At 42.1% G+C, this 20,767-nt stretch overlaps 1 protein-coding gene across 1 annotated transcript; it reads left to right on the forward strand.

The window, feature by feature from the left end:
• The first annotated feature begins 1,771 nt into the window (after positions 1 to 1,771).
• Positions 1,772 to 12,608, forward strand: LOC141465821 (astacin-like metalloendopeptidase). Its single transcript, XM_074149472.1, has 13 exons — positions 1,772 to 1,840; positions 2,073 to 2,097; positions 4,413 to 4,429; positions 5,089 to 5,113; positions 6,087 to 6,158; positions 7,181 to 7,315; positions 7,995 to 8,112; positions 8,855 to 9,033; positions 9,160 to 9,244; positions 9,634 to 9,761; positions 10,803 to 10,918; positions 11,363 to 11,588; positions 12,574 to 12,608. Exons 1-13 carry the CDS (start codon positions 1,772 to 1,774, stop codon positions 12,606 to 12,608), a joined length of 1,230 nt encoding a protein of 409 aa, XP_074005573.1.
• Positions 12,609 to 20,767: the final 8,159 nt, after the last annotated feature.

A 20,767-nucleotide genomic window follows, 5' to 3' on the forward strand; every position in this document is an offset into this window, starting at 1 on the left:
TAATGGAAGCAGATTATACACAAGCCCCGTCCTGCAGGGTCTTTTTGGTATGGTTTTGATATACCGAGGTGTCTGGCATCACAGACATTTGTTTTGCCTTTGTTTTGAGTGAGAAACCTGGAGAACCATTCAAGGACTGCAGACCAAGGCTGCACAACTTTGCTTCAGCACAAGGAAGATTTTCATCCCTATGAAACACAAATATGGGAGAAACGCACTTAGTGTCGCTTAGTGGAAACATTTATGCGCACAGAGGACACACAAACTGCCTGTGTCGGCCGGCTTAGCATGCTGACAGTGCCTGCTTGGTCTTTTGTTCCATCATGGTCACAAGGACCATGTGCTACCCTGCTTTTTACTATCTGGTGCCTAGGGCATACCTTACTTCAGCCAGAGTGCAGGGACAGAAAGGGAAAAGCAGTATTCCCCTATGCTGCCTCCCTGTGGGGTTAATGAGAGTTTATCCCTGGACTTTGTCGGTCCAGACTTTCCTAAAATAGCCAGCAAACTTTCCTTCACTAAAATGAAGAGTAATCCCCACCAGTGCAATTCAGATTATATTTCTGTGTAACTCCTAGCCTTGACTGGGTATGACTTGGAGACAAATATGTGGAAAGCCCTCTGCTGATTCTTGATCACCAACATGGATAACTTCTAGAACACTTCATTCAATACAGAAAGAAGGATAACAGTGTGTGTGAGTGGGTTTAAAAACTTACTCTGAGGGTACCTGAGCACTGGCCTGGTCTAGAGACAGAATCTGTACATTCTGCAATTCAGTTTCCTTCTCCATGCATGGAAAATGTACTCTGACACAGAACAAGTGTGTACCAGAGACCAGACAATTCCCCAGCTACAGCACCTCCAGCAAAAGGTTCACCAAGAAGAGCTTTGCTGTGAGAAGAGGTTGCAACAAGAGGTTGCTGCGACAAGAGGCTCAGTGGCTGCGGGTTTACCTCCTACCAGTTTTTCTTGCTGGGTCTGCTCACTGCATCCTACATCCGCTTCTGGACAACGGCACTCGGGCAAGCAGCAGATCTGTTAATCAATCTCAAAATGAGTAAGTTCTGTTTCTGCTGCTGCTGCTGTCTTTCTTCCCCTCTCTGACTGCTGGCCGCAAAGCTCGCGAGGGCATCTACAACTGTCAGACTGCCAGAAATTATGGAACACAGGAAATGTTCCTGATGTTATGAAACATATGAAACACAGAGGAAATAAAAATTCTACTTATAGAAATATAAACTGAGGATATGAAAGATATCTTCTCAGGGAAGACAAAGGCATGACCTTACTGAGTAGTGATGTGCTGTATGTTCCAAAGTAACACAATGGCCTTCTGTGCTTTCCGTGACATAAAGAAAAAAATCACCTACCATCTGAAATCCCAACAATACAGTACTCTAGAAAGTTATCTAGGAACAAGGGCTTTCTAGGTGGTATCAGTTAGACTTAACACTTAAGGAAAGATCCTCCAAGAAACAGAGGAAGTGCACGGCAGCACAAGCATGAGGCTGATCCAGCTCTTGCGAGCGATGTGAACAGCAGTATGAGGACAAGGGATGCTATAGATCACAGTGACAGCAATAGCACAGCACTGGGAGATGCCCAGAGGCTAAACTGGTTGTTGAGGCTGCAAAAGAAGTTTGTTTCCTGCTCAGGTCCCCATTGGCTGGTGCAGGTTTTTTCAGCCCTGGCAGAGCAGGCTCTGCTGGTATATCTAGCGGCAGAGCTCCTGGGCGGGCAGAGATAAGGACACACACGGGTCTGGAGAATGGATCTGAAGATGTTCCTAGTCTTCACTGCATTTCTGCTTCACGCTACCCTGGGCTTCCCTATTCAGGTGAGAGCAGTTCCATGCAACCCTGCTCCATCTTCTAATTGACCTGGTCTTTCTGGAGTGAAGCTGCAGAGACCCATTTTGATAAATTTCCTGCAAGAAAAAGATTAGTAATATAATAATATATAAAGCCAATCTAATGATTTAGTTCCTCCCTTTGGCCTGATTTTGATGCTATTGCTGTTGCATTTATGAGCTGTGGAAGAATAATGCCTTTTACCTATTGGTTTTGCAGGAGAACTATGGAAACAGCACAACAAGTAAGTAGGATTTATACTGTATTTTAAAGACAACTGTTAATTCCTGACTGTGTATCACACACTTTGTTGGCGCGTGAGTGACTCGGCTTTAGAGCATGTGAAAGCACTGACTGTCAGGCCTTTTGAATACGGCTATGTTTCCTAATTTGTTATTGGGCTGAGCGCAGATGTGTTCTCACACAGATACGCTTTACACATGCTTTTGGGGTATGGTTTGGTAGGTTAATTTAGATAGATGTGCTTTCACAGGTTTGAAAATAAAATTTTCATAAGACATTTTGATACCTTTCCATTAAGTTGAGTGTTACAAAAAGACTGCTACTCATTTGCCTCCTTGCCTACCTTGGTGCAGCAGAGAGAAAGGGAGTCAGAGAAAGCTTTGCTTTGTGCTGGATAGAAAACAGGTAGTACAGGCTTAGCTGAACAGCTTTTGTCAACTCACAAAATAGATGGAGGTAATTGCTGATCTCCAGAGAAGGTCAATGCAAATAAATCTGTAGGTTAGACTCTAACTACAGCAAGAAACTGCCAGGTCGGGGGTGACGTGATGTGTTGTGTGAGAGGAAGAGGCTTTGGAAAAAATTTGCTTGACAGAGTCAGAGCGAGTCAAGTGGCTTATGAAAACTGACCAATTCTTCTTTTGGGCTGTCATTTATGGCATGGAAGCAAAGGGACGTTGCCAAACTACCACTCACTATATGTAGAGCTGGCCGAGGGACACACTTGCTCAAGTTCTAAGTAGTCAGCTGCTGGAACTCAAAGTTGCAGGGTTACTGGGACAAACATATACAATGAGTTTTAATTTACCATTGGTATTGCTTTTTGTGTCTTTTGAGTCATCTTTCAATATTTACAGTGCAGGGAAAACGTGAACTGTATCATTTTGAAAGCTATATCACACCAGATGTTCATTTGATCAAAGACATGGCAGATGCCTTCTGTGATGCCTCATTTGGGCTTTAAAAAGGGGTTGCAGGCTTTATGTGCCTAGGAATCTGAAGCCTAATTTCCACTGACTTTGACTAGTCAATTAATCTAGTGCCTCTTGGGTGCATGAATTCTGAATCCAGTCAACCCATCTCAGAAATGTGGTTCCCTGTAGAATTATTTTAGATGCCACGGATCTCTCTGGTGCAGCTGGTGGGAACTAAATGAACTTTTCTATAATAAACCACCATCATTACAGTGGGCTTCCATGGCCATGTAACCAAAGTAACAGTCTGGAAAGACAGACTGAAGCCTTTTTGGCTCAATAAAAGCAATTCTGCTGGAGGTTCTAGGTAGATTCTGAATAGGAGGAAGACCCCTCAGTATGCCTGGGCAATAACCATTGTGAAAAGGGAAAGGTGCTAAAAGGTGTGACAGAGCTTGGCACATCTTCTATTGAAAAAACATGGTCGAAATGATAAGGAACATGGACAGGCTTAGAAAAAAGAATTATTTGCATAAGTGTTCTCTGTGTCAGTGTTGAGCTGGAAAAAAAAAAAAAAAAAGGCTTTATATTTTAACACGGAAGAATGCACTTATTGGCAAACTGGAAGAGATTGCCAGAAAGGCTTGTGGCATATCCATCATACTTAAGAACAGGTCAAACAAACTGTGGTCAGGAATAACATAGATAAAACGGTTTCTGCCTTAGGGAAAGCAGACAAACTGGATGACCTCTGGAGTTCCCTGCAATTTCTAGACTTTTATGGTGTTATAACAATGAAGTTTCTGCTCAGAAATTTATATACCAGATCATATTTTCCCTTCCATGTTTGTACCTAGAAACTGACATGTGGTAGAAATCAAAAGATGTCACACTAGAAAAACACCTTAGGACTCAGAGTGGTTCCAAGCTGCTGCCAGGTACATCCTGAAGCTGAGATTATTTGCCCCGTGCTAAATTATAGCCTTCATCCCATTTTATAACTTTACTCTTTGACACTGTGAAACCAGAGAGGATTGTTGAGCTGGTTAGCCTGCACCTGTTGCACTGACATCTAGGGACAAAGCATATTTTTGTCCCTAGTTTCCTTTGTCATTTTCCACACTGAAGCCGATAAAATGCTTTGTTGATTCTTAGATGGTCAATGTCCAGGATTCTGTCCCTCAGCAGGATCTACTAGGAAATTTCATAGCTGTTTGTCTAAACATCAATTTCACTTCCGTGCCTACGCATGGGTTAGCGCACCCTGTTCCCCTCCAAGCAAAGGGACCTGGCAAAGGCATTCCCGTGGCTGAGGAGGCCCATACTATTGAACGCTGTGAAGTTGCATTCAAAATCTAATGTACCCTTTTTGCATGTCTTTTTCTTCCTTGCTTTTTTACAGCAACAGAACCTACTGAGGTAAGGACAGCTAAATCGGCTCTTTTGATCACGTTGGGGTTCAGCATTGTGGCAAGTGAGGTCAAGACTTCACCCATACTCCACCCGTATCTCCATCTGTGCAGGAAAACCTTCTCAGATCATATGTGTAACAGAGTGAGCAGTTTCCATCCCTATTCCATTTATTGCTCCACAATGCCCACATACAGCCCACATTCCAGGAAGCTTTTGCCTTCTCTGCGGTCATAGAGGAAGCTCAAACTCACTTTTTATTTGTACAAGACAAGGGAAGTATGGCAATCTGTTTTGCTACGGACATGACCCCCATGGTTGGGTACCAGCCCCACAGTTCCCTCGAAAGAGTACCATGGTTTTTTGCACAGCCGTGTTGTGAGGTGATACTGGGAGGACTTCGTTGGCAATTCCATCAGCCTTGCGCTCCTACTCTGAAACTTACTCCACTGATTGCCTTTATGATGTCCATATTTGCCAAGATATCAAAGAAGAATATCTACCACACCATGGTACTTCTTTACACGTGGCACAGTATATAAAAGCTCAAGACTGCACCAGCGAAAGATATTTTAAGTGGTAGCCTGGAGACTTTTGATCCTTTGCATGTTATATTATTTAATATTTATGTTATAATGTGAGCTAACACTAATGCATTGTTCTTGCAGGTTAGTACCCAAGAGGATATATCCGGTATGTATTATTCCATCTAAATGCAAGTGCTTGGTAGGATATCTAATTGTTAGCTACCCAGTTACTCCAGAAAATAACGCATGCTTAACACAAATTAATCTTAAGGAAGAAATTTTAAATGAGTGCATTCACCATAATATTTCATGTAAAACAGTCTCTCTTCATTTTGGCCAATTGCTTGGCCTTGCTAAAAACCTCAGCTCTTACTTTTGCTAAAAATAGCTCTGCTTAGATAATGTCCTTACTTAAGTCACTTCCAAAGGTTACAGAAAGCACAGAGGCTGTGTGCTTGTGCTTTTTACTGATGTCAAGACCTACTGCATAAAGCTCAGAGCTGGCTGATTCTACTTGTAAGACCTAGGAGTCGCTGACACTGGGACATTAGTCCGGCCCATGGAATAGGAGTGCAGTTCCTATTTCATTGGTTTCAAGGGTTTTTCAAGAGGTCAGCATGTCCAGCATCAAGCAGCAGGACTGCTCTCCATCCTTTTTTGCTCCTGGTGTCTTATGTTGGGGGGTTTGAGTGTGAACTGTTCATGCAGAAGGAAATACGTGCTGTCTGAGTGCACACAGGGAGCCATGCAGCCAGCTTGGCCGCTGAGCAGGACAACACAGATTTACAAGAGCCAAAGGTCCAGGCTTTAAAATGTAATGGCTATGAGGTGACAGGGAAATAAAAAAAAAGGGGGAGGGGGGAATAGAAAAAAGGAGAGAGGGAAAGATTGAAATAAAATGGCTCCTGGGGCCGGATTAATGCCAAAATAACCACAGCTGGGAGGTTCACAAGATCGTGTCACTGAGCAAATATCTACATGACTGAACCCTATGCCAGTCCCTAAATAGGCTCTGTAAGTTTCACATCCCTGTCATCAGGACCTGATCTAAATGAGCTCCTGGAAACTGACCAGATTAAAAATCAGGATTCCTATTTTCCCTGGGAATGAGAAAGTGATACTCTTGTTTTTCTGTGCAGAATCTCCCTCGCCTACAGAGACTTACTCCGAGGATGAAGTTATTTTTAACAGAATTCTGAAAGTTAACAAAGGTAATGCCAACAAAGCCCTGCTTATAATGGGTCTCTGTTGCTTTTTGGGAGTGATGTGGGAGGTACAATGTCTTACCACAATCTGTACAAATATTTCTCCCATCTTACACACCATCATGTAAGAGACACCCAGAGACTGGCCACTGGGACTACTGCGTGGTCTGCTGAAGCCCCACAGCATCTCAAATCTATAGTGTCAATACTGAAGATGATACCAGGTGTGGAGGCAACTGAACTATCCAGGCAGCCGCTTCAGCTTTAGCTCTCGATATCTTTGTCATTCTTTGGACATAAAAAGAGAACTTGGATATTTGGATGCTTTATTATTTAACTACCTTTTTCTTGAATGCAAGCATTGCTTGCATAAAGTCATCATACACTTTTGTGGTACAGATTCCTAGATAAGCTCTGGTCAGTTCTGTGCTCATGCTCCCTGCTCCAGATTTCCTGTTCCTTGATTCTTCCAAATATTCCCCATTCTGTGAGCTTGTCTTTCTCACATTTTGCCTTCAGCAGTCATTCAAGAAGCTTTATTGCTGTCTGTAGAAACGGACAGCAAATGTTCTTGCAGTTGTCTCTAGACAACACGCACTTCTCTTTTTGGTTTGCTTGCCCTCTTGTGTTTCCTTATTGGCACCTCCTGCCTTTGCCCAGCGCACCTTCCTTGGCAGGTATTTGATGCCATCCATTCAGCATCACGGGATGGATGACGAAATAGTACCAAAGTACAACATCCCTCTCACTACTGCAACTGCTTTCAGTCATTCCCTGTCTTGCCTCAACTCCTTCCAACAGAGTTGGAACTTCCCACCTCTCCTCTTAGCTAAGGACACAGCAGCAAAGGTAGGGAAGCAGATAACATCCATCTAGCTCAATAGTCCATTTCTCACGCTAGCCAGGAGCAGATAATTAGGGAAAAATAGAAAAGGAGGATGAGCAGAGAGCGACACTTTCCAAATGTGCTTAGTAAGCATCCAGAAATCTCTGGCTCAGATATTTCCACCCTTTCTCTCTCACCACAGACAGCTCTCAGTACTTGCAAGAAGGTGACATAGCTCCACAAAGGAGACGCAGTGCCATCAACTGTCGCCATTGCAGTTGGCCCCAGTCCAGCGATGGGATTGTTCGTGTTCCCTATGTCTTGGATCCTGCTTATGGTGGGTGCAAATTTTGATAATTCTTTTTTTTTTTAATTTTTATATTTTTAAATGGATTTTATCCAATAAGCTTCAGGTAGAAACTTACTTCTAGCGGCCACAAAAACAGTTGATTAAATCAATTCTAAGGATTTACTTGTGCTGTGCAAGCACAGATGAACTGTAAATTACAAAGACACGAATAGGAAAAAGAAAAGAGATCACATTTCCTTGAGAAGGGATGCAAATCCATGGGTCTGAGATGTTTCGGGTCTGGTCTTTTGGAGCCAAGAATGATCATTCCTTCTAATGGTACCTGCCAGAATCCCTGCCTTTATAAGGTCCATGCCTATTGCAGTGTGGTTTCAATGGCCTACTTTTCATTAGCAGAACAGCTTCCCATAGCTGTCTCTATGTGTCAAATCAGAAGATACATCAACAATCACCACTATAATTTAAAACAAGTAGTTGAGAAAAAAACGCTCCCACCTGAACCCTTTTGGACTAATATCTGGATAAAGAGGATCTTGTGCCAGGCTATTAATATCTTAAATGAAATTCATCACTGGGCAAAAAGCGAGAAAGAGCCTAGGCTAATGTTTCGGTCCCTCATTTACCCTGTTTTTGAACACACGTGAGATTTTAATGCCACGTGCCATTGTCTTGGTGCGACCCTCAAAATTAACCCTTTCTTCTCCAGAGGAGAGCCACGTAAAGGGGATCCATGATGCCATGGCAGAATTTGAAACATTGACTTGTATTAATTTTGTGAAGCGCAAGACAGAACGTGACTACCTCAGCATTAAATCTGCCGATGGGTGAGTTGAATGATAAATTAACATGTTATTTCTACATCGCATTTCAATTCTTCACTACACTCATTCTGTGTGACCTTAGAAAGGAAAGAGGAATGGATTTAGTGAAGAAACTTTATGTTTTATCACAGTGCCAAGGTGTCCTCCTTGGATACCTTGCTAGTGCAAAGACTTAGCAGTTGCATCAGGGACTCACTGAAGACACTGAGGTGATGCAGATCATGGGAAAGCACCATTAAGGTGCTTGAACACACACTTGAACACAATATTTAGCAGATTACTGTGTGTCTGATTTGCACAGGCAAAACCAATTTCAACTTATGAAAGAAACAGTTCTCTGAATCACACAGTTGGCTGTCAAGGTCAGAATTATGAGCCTATGAGACAATTGTTCAACAACCATTAGCTTGAAAGTGCTATTCATCTTAGCTCCAGTTCTGATATAGCGTTCATCTTGGAAAAAAACAATGTTATTTCTAGGGAGCTAAAGTCACTGTGTACAGAAAGTCAGAATGCAGGAGCCTCCATACTAATGAAAGTCGTCCAGGAAGTTTTAGCTATGACCATACAGTTTGTTGTTTTCTATGCCATGGTCAGTTTTGCCCTTCTATAGACTCTGACTGGCACAGTGGACAGGAAGGACTACTCCTCCCACAAGACGTGTGTGAAGCAAGGTTCTCTGTACTGTCCCTTCGCCTGCCCAACAATAAAAGTCCCTTCTGTTGGTGTTCAATGCCTCTCTCAGCTGCTGGTCTAACTATGGGAAAGTAGGAGGTGGACAGACTGTCTCTGTGATGAAAGGAGGCTGCACGTGGAAAGGAATAATTCAACATGAACTGGACCATGCTCTGGGCTTTTTGCATGAACATTCTCGAAGTGACAGGGATAAACATGTAAAGATCATGTGGGACTACATCAGTCCAGGTAAGTACCTTTGAACTCCTCAATGTAGAAAGTGGTGTAGATATATCCTACCATTCCCAGCACTTCCTTCTTCCCTGAAGGAGGTAGATAGGAAGCATACTCTAAGTTCAATATCATATATTACAGCTGACAGACCAGACTTCAAGAAATTTGAAAACTCCAATAACCTGGGTCTTCCGTATGACTATTCTTCAGTAATGCACTATGGCCCGTAAGTAGCAGCATGGCATTGCTTTTGTTGGAACTCAAATCTTACATTAGTAAGTTCTATAATAACTCCCTCCTAACTACCAGCTTCCCCATTTCCCCCTCTGAGAAAAACACTGTGAGTCAGTTCAGACAAGCCACTCTGTAAGATTAATTCATTATCCTTTGGCTTTCCATTAAGGAGCCGTTCACAGCTGAGCTTGGGAGCAAATGAGGGCAAATGAGAGCAAATTGAGATTGACTTTGCTTACTGCTGGACATCTTCATCATACCTATTTGAACAGCACTCTTAGTCCCAACAACAACTTGCGTACAATTCTTGTTCTCCCTCCAAAGCATGCCATTAAATCCTGAAAGAATTGCACTTAAAGAATTTTTCGTGGTTTTTTGTAGATATACATTCACTAATACCACTGGGAAAGCAACTATTGTACCAATTCCTGATGGATCAGTACATATTGGACAGAGGCAGGGACTAAGCAACTTGGATGTGGCCAAAATCAACAAACTTTACAATTGCAGTAAGTATCTCAAAGCCATCCTTTCATCTTCTACTTGGATCCTTCACAGAGATGTTTGGGCACGCTGCAGAGGCAGCAGTTTCTCATCAAAGACCGTGAGACCATTCTCTTAAATTAATCGTACCCATTAGGGTTACCCTGGGAGAGAATGCAAAGGTGAAGCGGGAGGCACATTGTGATTAGTGAGAAAACGCTTTCTGTTTCCAAATAAAATCAAACACTTTCACTATTGGCATAAGGGGCTGCTGTGCAACTGGCCTAACTGCATACCATGTTGTATGCTTCACTGCAGTAATCTGGTTTCTTACAGCTCAGGAGACAACTATAAACCCCACAAAGAGCCAGACGTCTCTGTTCCTCCTTGCAGTTTGTATTTAAGATCTGAGCCAAACCAAAACAGTTCTAGGCTCCTCTGAACTGGAATGGTTTCGTGATGGCTTGCCCAGTTTTCAAATGTTTAAGCTGTCATTCTAAATTTGTATGTATTTTTAACTCTTAAATTTTAACCTCTGCTAAAGGAAGAAGCAGAAGAAGAAATTCTCCCATACAATCAGAGAAATTTATTCAAAGGGAAAAACCACAATGAAAAAAGTATTACCCCTTGCACAGAGGAAGGCCCAAGTCCTCCTCCTAAGCTTAGAATTCAAGCACTGCAGAGACATCATATTTGCACTTAACACTTCTAATGTCACTTGACTCCCATCTCAGTGGAAAACTGTCACCAGCTGCAGTGAATTTAAAGGTCTCACACTCCTTATAGAGGTGCAGAAAGAGATCCCTTGCTAAACTACGGAGCTAATCAATAAAAGCTAATGCTTTTTCCAAGCACTACTCTACTTTCCATTTTGATGCAGATACTTATGCATTATGTGAAAATTAGGACAACATGATTCTTCATTTTAATCAAGGTGTACCAGTACTCTGAAATGAATGCTGGCATATCATAAAATCAAGACTAGTCCATTCTGAAGAGACTGTAATTGCAAATGAGTGGAAGCTTCTGCAAACCTGGTGCTGAAGCAACCGTTGTTTCTTTCTCAGGTCGATGCAGCACTATTCTCGATGCAGCCTCTGGAACCCTGAGATCTGCCAACTATCCAAGAAATTACTCAGATAACACCAACTGTGTCTGGCTCATCCGAACACGATCCAGAAAGGTAATCACAGGTTAACAGTGGTCTTGGAATATGGCTGAACTGAATTCTTTCTGTGTTAAGCATTTTGCGCTTTGTCTGCATACCCAGTTGCCAGATAAGATCCTTTCCACGGGAGACATTTCAGGCTAGTCTCTACCTCTTCTTCATATCCTTAAGCCAGGTATCGGTAAACACAATTGCAGAGTTGCAATTTTGAAAAACTTCCATATGTTGGGCTTCAGGTTTGCAAAATCAAGACAAAGCAGTCTGAGAACAGGAGCTGGTAGGTCTGGTCACAGTCCTGGTAGGTCTGAACCCTGCAACGTCAGGGGATGAGAGGCAAGAGTGGGTGAGCAGTTCCAGTTTGGGCTTGGCTACAGCTTAGATTCTGTCTGTTTTAAAGGCCACTCCATGAAAGAAGTCGCATACATGTATGTTAAAGGCTGGTTTTCTCTTCCCTTACAGGTTTCCCTGCACTTTCAATCCTTTGACCTGCAGACAACCAGAGGCTGTCAGGGTGATTATGTTAAAGTTTATGATGGATCCAGCAAGTCTTCTGCAGTTCTAATGGACAAGACCTGTGGATCAAAGTTACCCAATGATGTAGTAGCTTCTAGTAATCTCATGCTCGTAGAGTTTGTCACAGATGGTGCTGTTACAGCTTCTGGTTTTCAAGCCATCTTTACTTCTGGTAAGTCTGAGAACAAGGAGAATGGCAATGAAAAACAATCTGTGTCAAATCAACCTTCCTCTTCAGAGAGAAAAATGTTGTTTGAGGAACTGCTCTCTACAAGAGCCATCGCTTCCTACCTTACTTTTGATATAATGGATCAGTCCTGATACCATTTATCCATTCAGGCTGATAGGACCACACCCAGGTGTCCTGGTTTGGTGTTAGCCAGGGGATTCACTGTTTGCCTTGCCTCTCAGATATATGCCGTTCCAAAGCATGTGCCATTAAAGGTAACATCAATTTAATGTTACTGCTAGTGTTACTAATGCAGTAGAAAGAGAATAAATCATAACGCAGTATTTATATATATTGCGTCTCTGAAAAAGATGAGGTTTTTAATCACACAGTTGGGACGGATCTATGGTGAACCACGTCACCCAGCCCCATGGCAAGAAGAGAGGCAGCATTTCCATGGTCAGGATCCCTGGAATGTATCCACATAAAACACATTTTCTTCAGTCCAATTTAATTAAGAATTAAGGCCATAACTATACAATTAAGTTACCACAGGCTTCCAAGTTAGCATGTATCTGCTGGAATAAAGAAATGCCCTTGTGTATATCTGTACCCTACGGCAACCGCACGGTAGTGCAGCTTGCCTTAGTATGGAAGAAAGATCAGCTGTGTCAAATGACCTTGTATTTGCCATAGGATAAGAAAAAGCACACAGAGATTGCATAAATCCACTGAAATGCAGTAACTTAACTGTATGCCCCAACCGAAACAGCAATTTTGCATTGTCTCTATGTAGTCCCTTTCTGGCCATCGTAGCTATGGAAGGAATGAAGAACAAGAAAACTCCCCATGCCACTTTGATGTGTCTACAACTATAAAACAATCCTGGCTGTCAGATAAAATGTGGTTTAACTTTTACATATTTTAGAGATACTGCAGTTTCTTCAGAGAGCTCTGAAAGCTAAATATTCTCTCATTTCACTTGCAGAGAGGACCCAAAGAAAACCTAGCATCCACAACTGACTTAATGAAGAAGAACCTATTCTGTGAACATTGAAATTATGTGTTTCCTACTTTGCTCCTATCCTGGCTTGGATCAGTATGAAATTTAATTCTATTAAGAATCAAAGTTTTCATCTTCCTCAGAAAGTTTATTTCCCAAGCCATATAAATGTATGAATTCTATACATTCGGCATGCTCCTCCTTTTGTCTGCACAGTTAAGTTATTACCTCTTTCTATTTAACAATTGAATAAAAAGCTTCATAAAAAAAAAAAGTTTCCATTTCTTTTTTCCAGTAGTCTCTTCCAGCCGTACACACTGTCAATGTGGTCTTACTTCTTAGTCCCCTTCATTCAGCCATGGGGGTATCTCTTAGGTATATCACTGACATCACCATAGGTTTAGTTACTTGCCTGAAGAGACCGTCTCCAAACTTCACAAATTCATTTTATGATCTTCATAGACCTGACCATGAAAAGGTCTTGGATACAGATTCTTTTCCCAGCCTAACATTCACGCTTCCAAAAATGACATCTCCCTGTTATGGTTTGAAGAACCCACAACAATTCATGGTCATTTAGACTATTATTCTATCACCTGATGACCCCTCACCTTCTGGGAAGGGGAATCAGAAAAGACAAGGATTTGTCTTTTAATTAATCCTGTGTCACTCAAACCAGGACACTCCCTCAATCCTGTCATATCTTTAAACCACAAGAAAGATGGACAAGACAAAATGGTTGCCAGTAAAGGACTGGTACTTCCTATTGCAGTTTTCCTTGTAGAGTTCTGGTAGGCAGGGGACAGCTAAGGGTGCTCCTCTACCCACAAGCCATTTTTCATCCACAGATATGGTTAAGCCTATCACAGGACAAGAGGTGGACTAGATAACACCGCCAGATTTCATGCACGTCTTCAGTTCTTCAGAGAAGAAATTTTTTTGTCAGGCAAGAAGCTAAACTCTCCTCTTCTGATTTCATAAGGAGGAGAGCGAGCTGGAATAGTGGCAGAGCTCCTGGAGGGTTCATTTCACAGCCTTTGCCTGCAATCACACTTTTAAATGATATCCTCTTGACCAAGACAAGCCTGTAACAGATCTGAGAACAAAATAGCTGGCTATGTTACTCTTGTAGCATAGACGGGTAATCAAACATACAACTAATGTGAGTATTTAATACTTGTAGGTTTAGGTCTGAAAAAAGCAAATATTTTTCATGTTCTTGCCCTGTAACACTAGGAACCTTGGAATTTTTCTTGTAGAAATACATTTCTAAAAAGAACAGTGGCAAATTAATTTGAATCTCAGAGTAAAATTCATATAGCAAATGACAAATTCTTAATTTATTTTCCTTTGTTAAAGGAGGCATCAAAAAGACTTAATTTGCAAGAATTTCCTCAAAGCCCTGTCTGTATTTATACTATTTGATGAAGAATCAGTCACTTCTTGATGGTACAGAAACTTAAATTCCATTGAAGATTGCTTCTTTATCTACAGTGGCTGTGCAAATGCCTCTGAACACAACAGGTTTGAGATATTTCTATTTGAGATATTAGAAGAGATATTTCTTCAGCTCTTTAGACGCTGTAAGGTTCAAATTCTGAGACATTGTTCTAGTTACTCTCAGCAGTTAAGTGTTGCTATCATAAAAGGAGTAGTCCTTCTAAAATATTGTTAAAAATGCAGTTCTAGAGAAAAATATCGGACAGTTGTGATTCCTGTGTCCCTACAAAACAAAATGGAGGAAATAATACTGCAAACCAGAATCTACTGGTGGGTTGGTGAACACCAACATCCCAGCCCTTTTTTTTTTGGAGAGGAATTTCAGGTGGGATTAAGGTGTTCCACAGGGTGATGAAAAGGCAGTTTCGGGTGATTTGGTTTCTTGTCCTTGAAGGAGGGATAGTGATTTCAGTAGATGTGTTTTGTGGAAAAGAGCTCTGAAATACTGTAGCCAATGACTGAGAATTTAAAAAAGCTGTGATCATCTGTGTATGGCTAAACTTATTAAGAGGTTTTCTTTCTAAGGGAAATTAAAGTAATCTGTATTTAGAAAAAAGAAACCCAGAGAACGTTAAGACCCTGCAGTTTCCTCTTCTAATTCCACTGGAAGAGGAGCAACTTCCCTGCCAAGAGGCAGGCAGCCAGCAGAGTCCAGAGCACATGTGGGGCTGGTCTGATCCCTATTACACAGGGCAGGAGTAAAACTGGTCATGAAGACTGAGCCAAGGCTCAGGCCGAGAATGTGACCACTCACTTGCCCCAGGGCAACTCTCCGCAGGTACCACAGCTAAGGATGTTGTGAGCAGCCCAGGGCAGCCACCGATTCCACCTGGCCTGCGTTCCTGGCCATCAGCTGGGTTGTACGGGGACAGCAGTACTAGGCAGCCTGTCTGTCTGTGTCTGGAAACGCTTTCTAGCCTAAGAAGTTTAACATCTCCTTCCTGTGACCATAAATGCCCCCCCCTCCCCAATTTCAGCCTGAGGGTAGAAGCCACCCTGCTCAGAGGGATCGTATCTCCACCTATTTCCCCTATAGCACAAGTGTAACCTTTCTCTAACGTAGGTGGGGGTTTCTCTCCAGGTCTAGGGACGTGCGCTGGGCTACAGACAGGGCAGCAGGACCACCAGTGAGCGCCTCAGCCTAGGAATGGCTTTGTGAGGCTAATACTGAGTGGGTCCAGTTGTGGTTCCAAACACTCTCAGTGTCAGACAGACAGACACACATGCACATGGCCTTGTCTGCATCCTCTTCCTCAATTATCTCCAGAAGAAACATCAGATAACACAGAACATCATCTTCAGAGACACCACCTTGCCCAAGAAAATGCCTGCTGGGCAAGGGAGTACGTCAGCAGGGAGAGCAGCATCATAAATCACAGCTGGGATTGTCGCAGGCCCGTATCCAGGCATGTGCACAGTCTCCTCTGGGACAGTACTGGGCATCTCCCTCAAGCAGTCCTAGTCTGGAAGCTATTTCAGCAGGACAGAGCACCAGGAGTATTGAGGCTCCCCAGCAGGTTTCTATTTCTGGGGTGCTGCCCCAGAGGGGTGAAGCTGGGACTTGTGCTACTGGTGCTGGATCAAATCCACTTTGGGCACATGGAAACCTTCATATATACAAAATCTCCCAGGGATGCGGCAGAACACCTCTTTTAGAACACCAGCTCTTCCCCCAAACTACATCCATAGCAATCCAGCCAGGCCAGTCCTCATGGAGAGATTCTTAACAAAATACGAAGATTGGCAGGAATGCTGTAGGGATAGAAATGTGCATGTGTGAGAAAGCACTGGAAAAAGCAGATGAACAAGGGTTACAAGAACAGCCTGTATTGATAACAAGGGACATCATTCCCATGACACTGATCCCATGACACTGCACCCAGGAGGATCATGGAGGAATGCATTGTTTTATGGCATGACCATGGGGTCTATTCTGCATTCAGGGAACAGCACAGACAACTTGTCAGTGGAAGGTCCTGCACTCACATGCCAGCAAGTTTGCAGCTACGAAACGTGCCATTCCTTTTTCCTGTTACCCCAGCATGAAACCAGACGTATCCTTCCAGCAATGACAAACATGTTGTTTGAACACAAGAGGCTCTTCTATGGGGAGGCACAAGGCTGTAATTCCTGTGGTTATTTCAGTGGTGGTTCCTCCTCAGGGTCTAAACGCTTCTTCACCACACACTATGCAGACATGGGACAACTATACTCCCACCTGGAACCCCAGTTCCCCCATTGAGGTCTTTGTGTTCAGAGTCCTGAGGCACATGCAGACTGCCGGAGCCATGCACCATCCTACCGCACTGTCCACACTGGCAGTGACAATGCTGAGAGCGTGGGATCCCTTACCTACACCCTCTACTCCTCCCTGTCCTGGAGCTCTTTGCTCAGCCCACTGCCTGTCCTGGTTCATCCCCCACGCTCCCTTCCCACTGAGCTCCCCATGGTGTCTCCATAGAGTGGGGAGATGCACGCGAAGAGGTTCTGATTCATTCCCCTGTGCCACCTATGCCCGTTCAGGCGGTGAAGCTAATGCCCCAAGGGAACACACAGCCACAGGTTGGGCTGGCCAAGATGCAGGCTGGTCTGGGTGCCAGGACAGGACCAGCAAAGGGTCCCTTGAGCTGGCCACAGGACACAGAGCTGTGTTCAGATCAGGGCTCGAGCACATGCAGGACCCCCCCTGAACAGAGGTATCAGCCTCAACCAGATTCCCCCTGCCCTCTCCCCAGCCCTCTCTGCAACAGCAACAGGGGAACATCAGCAGCACTATTTGCACTTTTACTTTCCCTTCAGTTGTTTAAGTTAATGTGTTCACTACATTATTAAGCTTTTTTTCCTTTTTTTTTTTCTTTTTTTTTTTTCCGGGCAACTAATTTCTGTGGAAAGTGCTACCTTATTGAAAGCCAATCTCTCTTAACCACCTGTCACTTGGGTTAAGACACTGTGCTTGAAGGGGGAGAATGAAATACTGCTTTGTGGAAATGCAGTGCAGTGCCCTATGCAGAAGCATCAATATGCAGACTATTTCTATATATAAAAAAGAAGTCCTGTATTGTAGATCAAACGCTAACCTTTCAATAAGCCTTTTTATACCTAACTGAACTAGAAAAGAACAAACACTACTCTACATCTATCTAACTGCCCAAGGGATAAAAAAGTTTTGTAGACAGCTCTGGTATGGAACACTAAATAAAAAGAGAACTGGAACAATCTGGTTTTCATAGCAAAAGTTAAAATCAGTGCTATGTATATAGATTATATTTTCATTTGAGGTTATGCTCCACTTTCTCTGTAATCTTGAATTTTTCTTATGGTGCATACTGATGCATGCGCCAGTGATACATCCGAAAGAATTTTACCTTGGTCACCAAGTGAAAGTTCTTCTATTGACTCACAGGCTTCCTTTGGTGAGAAGGGAAATTTCTTTACAAATATCTTTCACATTGTTATTTTATATGAAGAATAACTTTTCTTTTGCTTTATAGAAAGGTGGTAATTTATAGTCTGCCTTTACCACTACTTTGAATGCTCAAAAGAAAAAAAAAGAAAAAGAAAAAACCCCATCTGCTAAATAAAAGTTCTTAAAAGTTAGGAGAATGCTTAGGTAGCTGTTCGGTTAATTATAATGCTCTCCGTTTCTCTCAAACCTCAATCTGAAATACAGGCCAGAGCTGTGAGGTTTTGTTTCAGGCAGTAACTATATCATAAGAGTTATTTTTTTATGACAGCCAAGTGCTACACCTGTATAAGGAGTTAACATGAGAACATCAACAGGCTGTGACTGTTTCTTCCGTGATTTTGCTGCCACCTTGTCCTGCTGGCATTTTGTGTGCCCATCAATCTTACTTGTTTTGACTCTTGTATGTCAAGCCACTTGATGGAAGAAGCTTTTGCTTTTTTTTTCCCCAGTCCTTTGCCTTGATGTATCTGCATGATGTCTATTTCTATTATACAGTTGTCTTCTAGAGCACCTCTTCTGATGCTTTTAATCTATAGCTATTTCCTTTTACATCATTGTGTTATGGGATTGTAATGATTGAATCCAGTCATACTTGCCTATGCATAATCTATTTAAATTGAAAGAAATATAATTGGAGAGAACATGCACTCAGGGAGATTCATGTTTATAATTATTTTCTGTTGACTTTTAAGCTTCCATTTGCAATATACTTAATTGTTCTTCTTGTATATGGCACTCTTGGAGAAGCTTCTCTGTTAGGAAGATGTATGATCATCTTAATATGGAAATTCAGAAATAATTTTCTAGCAGAAAACAGTGCAAAACTGGCTCAAAGCCCTCGGTTTCTAAATCTCAATGCTTCCGCATTGTCTTATACTTTGCCTTCTCTAGCTTGTATAGATCCACCTGTTGAATGTACACATGAATGTTGCTAATTAGATTTCCTAACATATTCAGATGTAATTTATCACATTTGTAAGTTGCTGTTTCAAGTAAAGTGGGGTGAGGAGGTAGGCCTCTTGAGTAGAAGTATTAAAGTGGGAGTAGCTGATGGACTTTGTTGGTGGAAACCCACATTCAACATTTCGACTGCAAACTCAGGATTAGGTTATGTAAGAGGAATGAAAGGAGAAGCCGTTTACACGAACACGCAAAGCTGCATGAGACCCCACGACTTGAATCATGTAAGGTATTACAGGTCAAGGCTGAGATATATTATTAGAATCTGAACTATAACTCATTCACAGGAAGTGCAATGTAGAATGCCCCAAAGTGAGAAAGAGTGGATGCTGTGGTCACATTTAAACTGCCAAACGTAATCATAGAAACATAGAATCATAAAATGGTTAGAGTTGGAAGGGACCTTAAAGATCATCTAGTTCCAACCCCCCTGCCATGGGCAGGGACACCTCCCACCAGACCAGGTTGCTCAAAGTCCCATCCAGCCTGGCCTTGAACACTTCCAGGGATGGGGCATCCACAACTTCCCTGGGCAACCTGTTCCAGTGCCTCACCACCCTCACAGGAAAGAATTTCTTCCTAATATCTAATCTAAATCTCCCCTCTTCCAATTTAAAACCATTACCCCTTGTCCTGTCACTACACTTCCTGACAAAGAGTCCCTCTCCTGTAGGCTCCCTTCAGATATTGGAAGGCTGCTATGAGGTCTCCCCGGAGCCTTCTCTTCTCCAGGCTGAACAACCCCAGCTCTCTCAGCCTGTCTTCATAGGGGAGGTGCTCCATCCCTCTGATCATCTTCATGGCCCTCCGCTGGACCCGTTCCAACAGGTCCATGTCCTTCCTGTGTTGAGGACTAATCTTTTTAAGGTCTTGGAACTAAAAGAGCTATTGGTAGGAAAGCAGATGTTCAAGTGAGCTTAAAATATTCCTTTCTGAATGAAGCCTAGTTTTAATTTTCACCAGCAGTAAAATCATTGATATCTTTTAAAAACAAATTAGGTAGCACATTAAATTTATTCTGCTTTTAATTCTGTCTCTTTTCACAGTAGTTGTCAAGATACTTCGACAGATGTAACACTAAGCCTGTTGAATACAGTAAGATTCAGGCTCCTCTTTGATTTGATTCCAGAAGAAGACATGATTATTATTATTTTTAGCCAAAATATGTGCAATTTTTAACTCCATTCTGGAATTGTTTTTTGTATCTAAGCAATACACAGATCTCAGCTGATGGGTTCCAGAGGCTGTAACTGCTAGCAATGTTTCTTTCTGGCATTTGTGTGTGTTGGATATGTGCATGATACACTAGATAACCTCAAGAAATGGATACACAGTATTGTTTGGTTTGAGGGGAAATATTTATAAAATGTAATGTAAATGAAAGAGGAGTAACAGTCTATTTAAACTCCCTGGTATTGCCCCAAAATCTTTTATGTTGCATATAACTACCAATAAATACCTTTGCCAAACTAAAAGTAGTCTTAGTTTGCGTAGGTCTGAAGACTGCACCTGATTCTGTTTCCACCAGTTTCTGTCAGGGTGGCCTATACCTAGATTTCACACAATAAAGAAGACTCTTACCCAAACTACCCTGTGGGAAAATCTATTTCAATAGTGATAACAATGTTCAAGTGGTTTTCAAAACAGAAAAATCATCCCCTTCTTTGCAGTATATACAGTTCTTCTCTCCTTAGAAGAGTATTTAGACCTAGGCTATCCCAGTGCGGTAGTAATGGCTCTTAGTCAAGTGCGTAAAATGAGATGGACTTACAAGTTACAGCAGTTTTAAAGTCCACACATTTGCATTTAAATCAATTGTACAATGCAATGTTGATACTCAGTTCCACGACATTTTTTGTTATTCTTGCTAATCCAGCCAGTAATCCCAAAATAAGAGGCTATTTCTTATGGACAATTTATTCAGAACATTATTCTCCTTCTTCTGTTCACAAAACGCTCAGAAAATTCCTACATAACTTTATTGCCTGAGTTTGTAAATTTGTTTGGAAAATGTTTTCCCTGTATGAATATTTTATAAAGAATTTGTTGTGGGTGTTCATGATTCAAATTATAGCGTTAATTCAGTGCCTAAAGTAGTACAGTGCCTAAGCAGTAGAGTTTCTGCATTGTAATTGTGACTTGTGCAGCTTACCCACACATTTCCCATTTAGAATCTAAAGTGTGAATAATCACATTCGAACATATATTTGGGGACTATTTAAGCTTTCACATTTAAATTTATTTTTGCAAGTT

This window comes from Numenius arquata, chromosome 6 (assembly GCF_964106895.1).
Source record: "Numenius arquata chromosome 6, bNumArq3.hap1.1, whole genome shotgun sequence".
Classification (NCBI taxonomy): Eukaryota; Metazoa; Chordata; class Aves; order Charadriiformes; family Scolopacidae; genus Numenius; species Numenius arquata.

Excerpts from the sequence above, each read along its gene's own strand:
- LOC141465821 (XM_074149472.1), top strand. The coding sequence starts at position 1,772 with ATGGATCTGAAGATGTTCCTAGTCTTCACTGCATTTCTGCTTCACGCT. Across the intron at positions 1,841-2,072 it reads CCCTGGGCTTCCCTATTCAG|GAGAACTATGGAAACAGCAC; the intron begins GTGAGAGCAGTT and ends TTGGTTTTGCAG. Across the intron at positions 11,589-12,573 it reads TCAAGCCATCTTTACTTCTG|AGAGGACCCAAAGAAAACCT; the intron begins GTAAGTCTGAGA and ends TTTCACTTGCAG.